General features: G+C 46.0%; 1 protein-coding gene across 1 annotated transcript in view; it reads right to left on the bottom strand.

Moving 5' to 3' along the window:
* Positions 1-4,210: 4,210 nt before the first annotated feature.
* Positions 4,211-15,033, bottom strand: part of GTF2B (general transcription factor IIB) — a gene marked incomplete at its 5' end in the record, with an annotated part of 19,227 nt that continues 8,404 nt past the window's right edge. The window contains 5 exons of the mRNA XM_010181210.1: positions 4,211-4,661; positions 6,232-6,513; positions 7,114-7,243; positions 7,380-7,526; positions 12,941-13,074. Of these exons, the coding sequence (XP_010179512.1) occupies positions 4,528-4,661; positions 6,232-6,513; positions 7,114-7,243; positions 7,380-7,526; positions 12,941-13,074 (827 nt within the window). The remainder of the gene's footprint in view (positions 4,662-6,231; positions 6,514-7,113; positions 7,244-7,379; positions 7,527-12,940; positions 13,075-15,033) is intronic.

Raw genomic sequence — 15,033 nt, 5'->3', positions numbered from 1 at the left:
AATAATGTAGACCAGCCACTGTGCGTACCTGGAAACCGGGACCTCTTTTTGGTGTCTGGTGTTCTGCGGGCAAACGTTCGCTCCCGGAAAATGAATGTCCCGGGTGGTCCTGCCGTGCAGCACCAACTGCCTCATCTCCCAGGGCCACCCGAGCCAGGAGGCTGCTGCTCGTGGGCTAAGACAGAACCAGCACTGGTGGTTTTATTGGAGGAAGAAAAGCAAACCCCTGGGGTGCGCAGCACGAAGGGGGTTGGTTCAAACCATGGCGCTGGACAGACCCGCAGGGTCAGGCAGGGGAGAGGTAAAATTGCAGGGTGAGTAGGTCTGAATCAGGAGCTTTCCCCCCCAGGAACAAGGAAGGCATCGCTTCCAGCTCCACAAATCGTGTTTGGCAGAGTGGGGACGACTGAATTTGTTCCCATAACAAGTGATGTATCGAGCTGAAACCAACACTTCTGAGGTACAGTCAGCCACCGCTTCTGGCTCCCCAGTGCGTCTGCGTGAGCATCTAACGGGGTGCTTAACACTTGCAAAAGGATCCTCAAAAAAATACCTTTTTTGTAACTACATCTTGTACAGAAATCTTTTTTAATCTAAGTAAATCACTAAAAACAAAAATGTAAAAAAAAAAAAAATTAGAGGGCAGGGTATGTTCACCCAGTTAAGCTGAAAGAAAGCACTAATTTTATCTCTGTAGTTTTTTAAATATTTTTAGGCAGATTAAGATTTTAAACCCTAGATTGTAAATATATTTTGCTATACTTTATCTGTATGTGGCTGCTCAAGCACTTTGTAAGGAAATTAGGATATTTTAGAATGGTACACTATGCATTAAAATGAAATGTGCCTTTAACAAATGTCATTCTAAGTGTTTTGCAGTCATTAATATCACAAATTAAAGAAGTTTTAAATAGAGTAATTTGTAAATTGTGTCCCAGACGTGATTTTGCTGTTTCTTGCAGTGACTTGTCCCGTTTTCTCCACAGGAAACTTCACAACAGACCTTGCACTCAGGACGTAAAGAAACCCGGTCTCGTAGCGATAGCGCAGTGCAGGCCCACTCATTAATTATTTAAGAATCAAGTTCTGCACTCTCGTACCTGTTCAAGCTGAAGGAGCAGCCTCCTCTCGCTCAGGGAGCAGACGGCGCTGTCTGCTGAGGCCTGGCCAGGGTCAGTCATCATCTCCCTCCGCAGGGCTCCTCTGCGGGCAGGGGACGCGCGTTCATTTGCGTCCCCTCCTGCCCCTCCACCCCTGTGCTCTGTGACCGAGCAGAGACCTGAACCGGGCCCACAGGGACTTTGTTCTTTGTTAGCAAATGAAGCTTGCAGAAAAGCTTAGTTTTGCTCTTCAGAGCAAACTGGGATTTCAGACGAGCCCACGGCCTAGGGACAAGTGCTGAACTCCAGCACTGAGCTCCAGTCACTCCACAGAGGGCGGGCTCCAAAGGAAGGCACAGGCACTTTCCATGCTCTGGTCTACACGGCAGTGGAATTAACGCAGGAAGCACCTGAAGATCCTGTGCCGCTGCACTGACTGTGCCTGGGAAGCGCAGTCCCTCAGCACTCCCCTCAGGGCTGAGCCACCTCCAGCAAAGACCTGCACAGAATCACAGAATCCCAGAGCGTTAGGGATTGGAAGGGACCTCCAAAGCTCATCCAGTCCAATCCCCCTGCCGGAGCAGGAACACCCAGATGAGGTTGCACAGGAAGGCGTCCAGGCGGGTTTTGAATGTCTGCAGAGAAGGAGACTCCACAACCTCTCTGGGCAGCCTGGGCCAGTGCTCTGTCACCCTCACTGAGAAGAAGTTTCTTCTCAGATTGAAGTGGAATTAAATTCTGGTTCCCCAGCCCAGCAGGGAACCAGCACTGAAACCCCAGAGCTGCAGCCAGGCTCCTCGCTTGTGCTTCAGGCTCTGTCCTACAGCCTTTAGGAACGTGAAGGTATTTGGCTACAGCAGGCTGGGAGCGCAGAGCTCACCAGGAGCAAGTCTCAGTCAGGACATGGCTGGTGAGTGGCACTCGGGGGGACAGAGGTAACCCCAATGACTACAGGAGGGCAGCAGCGCTGCAAAAACATCCTTTGCAGCTCCCTGCACCCCCAGAACTGCTGCTGTACCACAGCTGCACACAGACATCCCCCACGCTGCCCCAAACAAGAGCGGCCCGTTTCTGAAGTGGAAGCTCCTGTAATAGAAGCCAAATTCCTTACCTTCATCAAAGCAGCTTGCTAAAGGAGTCCTGGCTGCCTGGGCATTAATTCAGAGTTACACAGTTGTTCAGGTTCCCCTCCCCGCCCCATGAAGTGTTTCACTTTAACCATAGTTTACTGGGACCAGTTAGAACTGGTCTTCAGAACACACGGCCCCTTCAAGCTGTGCCTCTTTGGGCTGCGCCGCTCCTACCACCAAGGGAGGTACAGGAACTGCCTGCAGAATTGGAGGAAGAGGCAGGGTCAGGCCAGGATGCTGCTGCGCTCCAGAGCCTCGCACAGATGCGTTTCCATGTCAGTCCTGTAACCGTTTCAACCACAAACACTCGTTGCTCACACGTCGAGTGCTCGGCTGTAACCCCTGGAAGCATTTAACACAAGAGCATTATAACAAATTTAAGTCTCAATCATTTTTTTAACCCGCATCGAAGAGATTTAACAAACTGATCTGTGCTGAGAGCTCTCACCCTTACATTCCCAAACTGTAACAGCAAGGGCTGGGGCCTGCCTGTTCCTAAAGCATCACCTCCCACAGAGGAACACTGACACAGCAGCTCAACGCCACACAGGGAGAGCCCAGGTAACAGAAAAAGCTGCAGCAAAGTTCAAGGAAATACACGAGAACACTCCCTCCAAACCACCCCGACCCCCACACCTTTAACATCTGCACCAGAATTTTTGGTGACTGAAACCAGCAGCCTCAGTGTACCAGAACTGTACGGCCTTTGTTACTTGTTTACAGAAAAAACGTTGAGCTACCACATTTCAATAGTCTCGACTGGCAGAAGAGGATTAAAACTAAACCAGAAAGCAAACAGTGAGGGCAATTGACAATTAGTGCTATTAACACTGGACACAGCCTGCCCTCTGGATGGCTTAGGACCAGATGTGCAGCCAGCCAACCCCCTCAGCTGTTTATGAGGAAAATAAATGAAAATAAACTTGCACCTGCAACACAAAATTAACTCAGGACCCAGCAGGCTCCCAGTTCAGTGCAGTTGTTGCTTTGCACACAAGGGACACTGGCAGGAGGCAACTCCTTCCCAAAGCTCAGTCTGGGGAGAGCTGAGGAACTCCTGGCCTTGGCTCCTCAGCACCTGGTGCATCATTTCAACGAGCAGGGCTCATGCCAAAAGCTTACCCACAGCCCAGGCAGACTGACACGGCACAGCATTTACCATTAACTTTCACTAGAAACACCTTTTACCTGGCTTTGTACAGTGCCGAGCATCACAACGTTGTCAGGAGCTCAGCTAAAGGAGGAGTTGTGGTGTTTCTCTTTAGCTTCACTGTCACAATGTCAAACTCACAGAAGCAAAGACATCAGTGAAAATGAGACCCAGCAATCCTTTCACAGGAGATGTGGAAACCTTCAGCTGCAGTTGTGCAAATACTCAGACATTTCAGCAACTGCCTGCACTCTGAATCACAGCATCACAGAATGTGAGGAGCTGGAAGGGCCCTGGAGAGCTCCCCCAGTGCAACCCCTGCCACAGCAGGATCACCAGAGCAGTCACACAGGAACACGGCCGTGGCTTTGGGGGTCTCCACACAAGGAGACTCCACAACCTCTCTGGGCAGCCTGGGCCATGCTCCAGAACCCTCACACTCACAAAGTTTCTCCTCGTCTTCAGCTTGAACCTCCTGTGCTCCAGCTTGGGACCATTGCCCCTTGTCCTGGCATTGGCCATCCCAGAGCAGAGCCTGGCTCCTTCCTCCTGACACTGCCCTTTCCAAACTGATAAACTGGGTTTATCCTGGGTTAAGTCATGAGGGCTCAGCTGAGCACAGACCCTGAAGTCACACTCGAGGTTACAGACTGTCAGGGAAGCAAGCATTCCAGCAGGTCCAGGGGCACAAAGCTGACCCGACCCCTCTGTGGCTGCGTTCCAGCTCTCCTGTGCTGCACAGCGCACACGTCGGGCTGCAGGGATGCGGACAAGAGGGTGTTTTTGGAAAACAGTTTATTTGGGAATTACATCTTTTCGATTTTCCAAAATACATCTTACTAGATCCCTACAAAAGAAATCTAAATAAGTACAACAATATGAAATCAAGCTTGTTGCAACAGTCATTAAATATTTACTTCCACTAATATATACATACAAAATGCCACACAATGAGCTTCTTTACCCTTGGAATGTGTCCTGTGTTGCAGCAGTTTTACTGCCATCTCCATCTCCTCCAGTTCCACAACATGAAGACTCAATATTAATACTTTGTACCTCCTTTATTATGGGCAAAAATCAAGTTTGTTGGTGGTGGGGCTTTTGTTGTTTTTTTTTAAACAGGAATCAGAAGTAATCCTCTGCGACCTCACAGTTGTGGTAGTTTGTCCACTGGGGTATCAAACTTGAAGTCTGCTGGGAAGAGATCAGGAGCTCGAGGATAGATGAGCCTGTACGACTGCCTGATGGTAACGTCAGCCACACCAGCGATGTCACCGATTTCTAGGGCAGGAAGCAGAGAAGTGATTCATTAGCTTTTACTTTTGCCACCTGTACTGAAGAAACCAGCAAGCATCATTTACCAAGAAGTGCTACTCACTCAATTCTGAACTGTCCCAAGCCTGGTAAAAATGGTATTAACCACGGCAACTACTACTTTGCATACGCGAGTCTGTCTTCCCCCACCCCGTAATTCAACTTACGTTCTCAATCTTGGAATAAAACCAGTTTCAAAGTGGCAGAGGGCCAAGGGAGCAAAACTCATTACAGACATCTACTGCAAACTCCACATGTGCCCAGCAGTATTCTAATAAATTGTCATCAACGCCAGCATCTTCATGTTTGCACTTTAATTAAAGAGCAGCAAAACACTGAGGCACAGACAAAGAGCAAAACCTTCAGCTAGACATGACATGTATTTACCTTAAAACACAGAGAAGTCAGAGGCACAGAGCACAGGGACCTCTTGTGTGAGATGCACAGAAACTCAAACTTATTCAAGACTGAACCAAGTTTGGAATTTAAGCCTTGAACTGCACGAAAGCCTTCAGCTCTGTCTGAGGACACTGGAGGAGTGTGGAGTCACATCTGCATCCACGGCAGGCAGCTGTGTCTTGCCTTAATGATCTCTCTTAAGGGACATAACCCAACAGCTCAAGGCGAGCAAGGACGAAGGCACCGTGCAGCTCGGGCTCACGTGCCCGGGAAGTGCCAACGTGATGGGAGCTCCAGGGCCAGAGCCACAAGTGATGAATGCAGGACAAAGCACCACAGATAAAGGCCATTCTTTACCTAAAGATAAAGGCCATTCTTTACCTAAAGCAGCTCTCCGCTCGATTTTTAACATTTCTGATCTCAACTGGCTTAGATGCATCAATGGTGCTTCCAGAGCCAGCGCTTGGGTCCAGTTGTCACACCGAGCTCTAACCCCTGCAGCCTCTGCTCTCTTCCTTCCCCTTGTGCTGCCCCCACGTAGGCCTGGTTCTCCTGAGCCCCAGTGGCTGATCCAGCTGCTCTGGAGCTCAACATCAGCCCTCAACTCTTTACTGGCTTCCTAAAGGCCACCCCACCAGAAGAGGATCATGCCAAAGGTGACCTATGGCCAAGCCCGTGCTCCCACCACTCAAGTCTTTACCACAGGCTTGCAAGAAGGCAAGGAACATGGACTAACTTCGGTCATTCCCTGCCTGCCAGAACCATTAAATACTCAATGTAATCTAAAGCCATAATGCTACCTGCAACTACTCCCAAGTTTGAATTTGGAGTATTTCAGAGCAACACAACATACACACAAACATTAGCATGGGTAAAGTTAAAGTGATGCTCGTCTGGGTGCACTGGTGGTCTACTGCATCCCAGGCCCAGTGCTGGAAAAAAGCGAGCTCAGTTTACACCAAGCACAGCCAACTATTCCATTTTCATTCTGGGGAGTGGGAGATCCTGCTTTGGTCCTTGCTGTGTGCAATTGGAATGGCAGCTCATCACTACTGGCACAGACCCCATCTAAGTTTTATAACAGCGCTGAATTCCCTTTCGAGCGGCGAGACACGAGGAAGAGAAAGAGCTGTTTTACCTTTTTGTGTCCTTTTCTCCGCAGAAGCTTGCGATGCCATGTATATAGCTGCAGCTGCTACAGAGATAGGGCTTCTCCCAGGAACCAGATCCAGCTCCACAGCTTTACGGGCAATGTGTGTGGCTGCCATCTGTACTTGTTTGGGAAGCCCCAGATTGGAACAGAATCTTGACATGAAGTCTCCAGTTGTAATCAGATCGACACTGGTTTCAAGAGCTTTCAAAATCAGTTTAAAGCACCGGCCTATTTCCTTCTTTGAAATCCTGGACACTGCACATATTTCTAAACAGAGAGTAAAAATGAAACTTTAGGCTTGACAGCATTCGCTCCTCCAAAATAATGAGGTTTGGTTTGCAATATATTAAGACCCACAAAAAGGCCGATGTGATGAAGGCCACCATCACTAAATAAGCTCTGCACATCTGTGAAACTTCCAGATCACTCCAGTCAGTGCACGTTTTTCATGAGGAGTTAATTAATACAGCTTGCTCAGTAATGGAAACTTGGTACTCAATGCCAAAAGAGGTTGTATCTCTGTTAGGGAGAAGTTGCACGTATTTACTGCAGAACTGTCGGTTCAAATTCACTCACAACAGTCCCCATCAGCCTCTGATCAAAGCAGTACCTTTTAAGTTTCACCAGCACTCAGAATGACTTTCAAATGCTAATTTTTTTTTAAAGCGTGATGACCAAGAATCCCCTGCCCAAAAGCCTACTCACTCCACAAATACAGCACGTCCCCAGACTCCCTCCCAAAGGTGAGCTGCAGCTGAGAGCAACCAATTCAGCAAAGTCCAGGAATGAGACAACCCACTTCCCACAGTGGCAGCAACAAGACCTCTCCTTCAGAGCAAAATTTAATCTGTACCACTGAAAACTTACCTTTAAATGTTCTTGGAACACCCTCTTGCCTACAGGCTATGTAGAGACAAGCCGAAGCAATAGCATCATTACTCCTTCCCTTCAGGCTCTTCTGCTCATACACTTGCTTGAATAAATTATTTGTTCGATCCTTCAAAGCAAGAAGACTAAATTTAATTAACTCTAGGCCATTTAATTAGCAGCAGTATCAAAAATTCATGTGCTCATTATATTATGCTAACTAAGTCAATGCCAGAACAATTTAAGGAAGGGAGACATGAACTTACAACTATATTTCTAGGGAGGTTGATTCTGTCTGCCATGTTGGTAATTTCTTTGAAAGCATTCATCATTGCACGATCAGAGCTGCTCATAGTTCTGCGATTCTGGTACTTGGAATTCCCAAACTCATCAAAACTTGCGGCACCCGTGCCCTGAAAAGAAACCGTTTTTACTGTCGATAAACACAGAATCACAGAATGTTAGACACAGGCAACTTGCTCCTCATTTCAAGAGCAAACATCTTCCAGCTTTCTACATCTTCACTCAAGGCATTCGTTTCCAACAGTTGTGCAAATAAAACATCACTGAAGTAAATGAAAACCCAGCACTGCTCCAAACACCAGGTTCTATACACAAGTCTCATAGAGTCAATCGATTTCCAAGGACCACGGGTCATGCAGGGGTTTCTCTTTCCCAATGTAATGATAGTATAAAGAATAAAGTGAATGTGTAGCCAATGTGTGCGTCTCCATCCTCCAGGCACCAGCGCTGAGGTCCAGGATCAGATCTGATGCAGCCCATGAGCCACTTGGCTGCACCTGCGCTGAGGCGGACGGGCGAGTCAGGACAGCAGAACTGCACGGCTGCCTGCAGAGCAGCTGTTCCTGTGGTAACTCAGACATGGAAATGAGGGCTCTGGCAAAGAGAGCATCCAAATCTATGACCTATTCAAAACCTATCTGATGCTGTGCCTGCTAGCAGTTGCAAGCCTTAATTGTGGCAAAATGTAAATATCCATAGATTAGGCCCTTCCATGAAAACCATGGACCTCTTGGAAGAAAAGCTTCAGGACTTAGGAGAAGTAAGAGCCACCAACTCAACCTGGCAGCTTCCAAACAGCCCTCTGACATGCATTTTTTTGTACCTTACAACTGATATACACACTTCTATTAAATATGCAGTCAATTGTGCCCAAGAGCATCTCAAAATGCTTAAGGTCTTCAATGAGCCATCAGCCTGAAACACGTCTTTAACAAATAATGCCCTGTCAGATTTGTAGTAACTGATGACGACAACATGGCCTGAAGTTCAGAAGAGCAATGTCCATCACTTGTACTGTCCACTTAGGTGTTTGCTGTCACAGTGTGTGGGCCCACGAGTTCTCTCAGGTGGAAAACACTTCTTCAGTGTCACGAGCAGAAACCTGGATTCCCTGAATCGGCAACCACCTATTCCTTGCTGGCACCTTCAAACAACTTTGCTGGGCAGGGGCATCCAACTTTTGTTACACTTCCACTGCAGCCAGGTTTGGTCATCTGAACAAGCTGACACAGTGGCTGCTGCAGACACAGACCACTGCACTGACCTGTTCTGGCCAACGCAGTAAGCATAAAGCAGATCTTGAGCCATGCTTGACTGCTAACCTGGCTATTCACACCCAGCCCCTGGCACACAGAGTCCTCAGGGTGAAGACTCAGCCATGTATCGGGATGTCCAGGTGGTACAAAGCAGGACCAGGACACAGTGAACAAAGGGTGCACCAAGCCCTGACACCACCTCATTCCTCTGAGCTCCGCAGATGCAGTCAGAGCTCGTTTCTTCTTTCCTGATCCACCTTCTTGGGAATTGTCCTTCTAGTTTAAAAGAGCCTCTACTTCTGTAATCTCTCCTTGGCACACATCTCCATTTAATACATGTTCTTTGGCTTCATCAAGAATTCCCCTTCATCGCAGGGATTTTCCCTGGTCCACTATACAGCATCTAAAAGTTTGGGAGTTTTTTGGTAATGGTTCTCCTTAACCTCTCATTTTTCACTTTCCTGATGGTACTTACGGTTACCTTTACCTCTGAACATTTCTTATCGATACTGAAATTACCAACACAGCTACAGGCAAGTACTGTCAGCCAAAGCATTCTACCCTGTTGGTATGAGCACTCTTCAAGAGCCATACCCAATATACAGCTCACAACTACGCAAGGGTTGGAAAAACCTCCCATCTCAACCATTTAAACAAACCACGGCACTTCTCCCTGCACATTTGTTATTTCAATGTAACATCACTTTCCTTTCGGAGCTTTCAATTGAGGTACAATACTTTGTTGGCTTCAGACCTCGACAGCCATGTCAGGAGTCCCTTTCCCTCCATGGGAAAGACAGATGCCATAGAGTTTTAACTGAAATCAGAGACTTGAAGAATTGTGTGTTGCACTGTTGTGGCCTTTCCAAGGCATCTACTCCTATCTTCTCCATCTCAGCAAAAAAGGTACCTGTCAAAGTCAGAAGTTCCACCTGTTTGGCTTTCAAACAGAGCAGAAACCTCATGGATGCAATCCTCAGAACAGCCTCAATGACAGCTAGAGTGAGAAAACACAGGCCAGTGAGCAGGGGTACTCTCTGAAGGGGCTCAGTGGAGGTTAGCTTCACAGCACTGGCAGCCAACAGCTTTGTACCCTTTAATAAGGGAAAGTAGAAGTATCACCAGCATCATCCACATCATTGACTTGAGGTTATCCACAGTGCCAAGGAACGCAGTCGTCCTGCCCAGCACAACCAGCTCATCATACAGTCTGATGGATCCTTTCCTCTTTCTCCACCATCAGCCCACGGTATCTCGCCACTGCTTATCAATGTAGCACTTCTAGATCCAGGCCATGCAGTCTGACAGCAGCCAGCTTCCCTTCAGAGGCATCTGATCAAAGGACAGGAACTCTGCACCAAGAGGTTGCACTAGTTTCTTGTTCACCCAACCTAAATTCTCTTCTTGTTGCAGTCACCACAAAAAAAGGAACAGATTAACTGTGACAAAAGACAACTTTTGCCACAAGACAGGGAGCAAAATTTGAAAGTTTTCTTTTAGATCTGTAGAAGAGTTCAGATCAAGGCAGTTCTAGAAGCTGCTTGTTCAGTTCCTTTTCTTGAATTTTACATGAGGATTTTAGAAATAACTACATCATGGGATCCAAGTCACAACTAATGCCAGACTCCACCACATCTCCAGTCGATCTACATCGTCATCAGAGCGACTGCAGCACACAGTATCTACTTTCAGAGAGATGCAGCGGTGTGCCAGTATCCTAAAGATCTGCCTGAAGAATGCAAACCGCTTCCACCACAGCCAACTATGCCATTCATCCTCCTCTTCACAGACAAATTAATCTTTCTTCCAATGCAGGCTGTTGCTGCCTCAGACAGATGGGTCCCTTAAGTACTAAAACCAATTAGGAACTAATCCCCTTGCACAGGCAAAGCAGCCTCTCTTTTGCTGCTAGCAGCTACAGACCACGTACCCCCAGCAGAAAGGGGTCCCAACGCAGCACCTCCTGGTTTCAGAGGGCAGAGTGACAAACCATTCTGTGAAGCAGAGCTGCCCCCCTCTTTTACTATTTCAAGGCAACAGCCAGTCACCAGAACTTCACTGCTGTACCTGGCAAGTGGTTCTGACTCCACTTCCACCTACATTCCTAGGAGTTTACACTAGATCTCTAATATGATGGTGCCGTAAGAATTATCAATGTCCTTCTCCTCTGGATTTTCCACAAGATTTTAGTTGCCTTTTTAATTTTTTTTTTAAAGGGATAGAGTGTTTTGCAGAGGAGGGGTGGGGTTTTGTTTTACAGGCTCTGTCTGCAGAAAGGAACACCTCTGTTCCCTGTCCCATGCGACAGGCTAAACCAACCTCTGCCACACGAATCTGGGGCCCGCTCCAGGCCATTCCGAGAATTGCTGTTAACTGAGAAAATACAATCTTAGCCTGCTGCATTCTCTGGAATTCAAGAGGGCTGTTTCTGTACTCTGTCCAATACTACTTATCTTCCTCATGACTATACCAATTTCACCCTCGTTCAACCACTGTGCATATCTAGGTCAATCCTCATCCCAGCCTAGTGCTGGCAGGGACTTCAGAAGTCTGCTTGAGACATGCACTACTTCCTCGGTTTAGTTATTTTTGCTGCAAAATGCATGCCCTTTCTGCACCAGTAGGAAGTTTCTTCAGCATCTTCTGATGTAATAAGCCATCCTCCTCCTTCCAAATGACTGAGGAAAAACGCAGCTCCTGGCACAGTTTACATCAATGAGCTGACATCCCAGAGCCCGCTCACTGGCAAGACAAACACAGGAACTCTGGTACAGAGCACATCCTGGTTTGTCAAAGAGATTCCCAATTCCCTGTAGAAAATCGTGTGTCTCTTCTGTGATTCCTCCCTGTGCAATTAAAATATCCACAGTAGGACAGACTGCCGCCTCTGCATTCTCCAACACGGTTCTGGCAGTTCCGGTACGTGGGCAGTTTTACTCACAGCTCTCGTAGGTTACGTCACGCCACGCTGACATTGCTGCAGCTTGTCTTTACTCAATGGCACTCGTTGCCTACAGCAAGTTTGGTCATGCCTATTGTGGGGTTTTCTAGTAAACAGCAAAACTGTTTCATTAGGTGAATGTCCATATCAAAATTTTTAGTTTTCATGGAAAAAATGAACTTTTCACAAATGTTTATGTCTTTAATTCTCTCACTGAGGCTGCGACCCCTCTTATTCTAAATGAGGATGAAAATTCTATCTTTAGATGAAACATCTTTTGCCTTTACCAATACACAGGTTCTAAAAGAACAGAGAAGTCATCCTACCTACTGAATCAAGCTGAGCTCCCAGAAACAAACCCTGTATTTACACAGTCTCAAAATGAGACAATAGTGAACCTGGAGCAGACAGCCCATTTCTCCATCTGTCCATAAAGCTGCACTCTCCCCTGTACATATCCATACTAATTTAGGTATCTCTACTTCTTCATCCTAGCAACATCACTGCAACAAAAACTTCAGAGAAATAATCCTGGTGTGCATGTACTGCAACGCACAGAGCAGCAATGAATGTAAATAGTTATTTATCAGCTACTGGACCATCTTTCATGAAACATTCAAGAAATCCACAAAAATCAATTTGAATCTTGCAGTAAAAAAAAATATAACACAATTACAATGATGACAACTTACCTGGGCCACTGTTTCATTAAAGAGAGCACATTTGTGCTATCAGTCTTGCTTTCTCTCACACAGGAAACAGCAGGATATGGCTGTACCACTAAATTTCAACTCAGATATACACTGAATACTTTCTTCTGGAGCCCCCACACCATGAAAGAATTCCACATTTAGTGCTTTAACGTTAACTGAAAGAACACATACAACATGCATGCAGATCTCCAGGTTCCCAGTATGAATCTGATACAGTTTTTACTACAGAAAATGATGGTTCCCAGTCGGGCAGTAGTAGCTATTGAGACCTCAAAACTAAGCATCTGTTATTTCTAGCATCATCTCAAATCCACATGCTAAGTCAAAGTGTTTCTTTAAAGACTGCAACATCAGCTTTTCTATTTACAGCAGCAAACCAAAGAGTGGCAAGGAACACCACAGCACTGCAAACTTCTCTTTTGTTGAAGAGGTCAGCCCTTTCCTCCTACCCCCAGGAAAGAGCCACATTTTACACACCACTGGAATGTAAGAGTTCAGTTTACACAAGATCTCTTTGTAAGTACATTCTCTGAATAGTTTCCCTATGGACGTACAAACATTTACTTGACATAAACACACTCAAACTCAGTAAAACGTAGCATTTGAGAAGTTACCTTGCCAATCATTGTACTCAAGTCGCCATCGCTCAACAAAGGGTTCTGGGTATCCCCGACTCGAGATGGATCTTTTGTCGCTTTGTCATTGCTGAAAGTTCTCCACTCTGACCCTACGTCTATGACTCGGTCACCTAAGTTCACAGAAAGCAACAGTCTGCATTAATACAACATTCTGAAATACTTCATCAAACAGTCAGTTACACAGCTGAGCTCCCCATTATAAGAGACCATCTTATAAAGGTGGAAGGCATTCCCAGAGAGCAGTAACTTGCAGAAAAATGGACCAAAATGCTTGGGATTTACAAGTTAAGTTGAAGACAATGGGAAAAAAAATGTAATTAGACCTGCACAAAAAATGTAAATGAGAGAAATGCATCCAGAACACAGAGTTACCGTTATCCTTAACGAGTATCATGGCATCTTCAGTACACAAAAGGAATTGAGATCTTGATTTCAAGCTGGAGGTCACGGTTGCTTCTGGAAGTTTTCAGCACTTAGACGAGTGAGTAAGTGATTGTAACTTAAGTTCTCTCACATCTGCCACGTGTTCAAGCACACATATGAATTATCTCTCATGCACAACCTCATTAAGCTGTAGTAAACCACTTCTGTGCACGAGCTCCAGGTCCTTGGTACTCTGAAATACGCTGCCTTCTAACCCCCCATGATGACATTCTGCAGCTCAGTTCTTGTTCTTGAAGGGAAGTCTGAGCCTACCCACGTCCACTTCGTTTATGATGCCTGACAGTATTGACACACAATATATGCACACAGCTATTTCTTAAACTCAGCATATCCTGTTTTACCCAGAAAAGTTTAAATACAGATTCAGAGTAATAAGAAAATGCACTAAACCTACATTTTATGAATAAAACAACTTTCCTCGCAGTCCTCTATTCGTCCCACATTCATGTGAACCTTTCCTACAGCAACTTTTCAGATTGAGTAATAACCAACCAACATCCTGATGCAGGCAGAACACCTACAGTAATCATGATACAATGTTTAAAAACCCAAACCAACCCACCAAAAGACACCACCACACACAACATCCCCTGGTGCTGGCACTGCAGTTCACTTTATTCACAGGTCTGGTAAGAGCTGCACCTCCAAGGTGTTGCCTCCAGAGCAATACTACAGACCTGTTAAAAATGCATGTACAGAAAAGCACAAGAACACTTCTCTTCTCTTAGTAAAGCAGATTACAGCTCTGTGCAGGGTATCAGAAGAAACATCAACATAATTGTCGCCCTGCTTTGCTAAACCTGTGGAAAAACTCACTACCTTTATCAGTGTTTAAGCGCGCTGTGAAAGAAATGTCTGCAAAAAATAAGTAGCACTGACTGCAAGAAAAATTTCCGGCATGGAAGTCTCAGTATGAAACCACAGAGGCCGATTTAACCTGGTGAAAACAAGCAGACACAGAAGAGCACTCTGCAACGCTGGTAATACAAGATATGAAGCTGGGGGAAAACACAGGGGCAGTGGACAGAGCGGTGCAACCGCACAATTACTTAGCGGGGGGGAGTCTGTTCTGAAGGAGGAACTTTATTCTTAACATAACATTATGCAAGGAATAGACTTGAAATTGAAAGCTGTGAATGAACCTTAAGAAATCACCACAACCAAAAGGAATCCATTTCGGTTAGAGGTGTTCTCATCAATATTTGCCAGACATGCTCACAGCTATGCTCCACCTTTATTTACTACTCTAATGAAAACCAAGAGCGGGAGGGGAAAAAAAGGGTCTAAAACTAGAAGGTTAAGAATTCAGCAGAGTATAGGAAGTCATAGAGGCATCCTTTCTGCTACAAAGGTCTCCCCGCCTTGCAAGCTGCAATTAGCAGATCTAGCTCCTGGACTCTCCGTAAATATTTGGTTCAGTAATGCTCCTTCTATGGCCTAGCAGTAACTTTACTTTAAGACAACCCCCCAATACTGTTTACAGCATCTAAAAAAAGCAAAATGTACTTAAAATTCTGGCATGGTATAAATAGAACACTGAGCACAGGGCAATGATGTAATATTTTTTCCACACAAGTGGGAATGACCTAAATGACTCACTCAGGGTTCTGCCTCTTGTGAGTTAT

Source organism: Mesitornis unicolor, unplaced genomic scaffold, assembly GCF_000695765.1.
Source record: "Mesitornis unicolor isolate BGI_N332 unplaced genomic scaffold, ASM69576v1 scaffold51173, whole genome shotgun sequence".
NCBI classification, from domain to species: Eukaryota; Metazoa; Chordata; class Aves; order Mesitornithiformes; family Mesitornithidae; genus Mesitornis; species Mesitornis unicolor.
The sequence above is the reverse complement of the archived record's forward strand: the minus strand, read 5'-3'. Positions and strand labels throughout refer to the sequence as shown.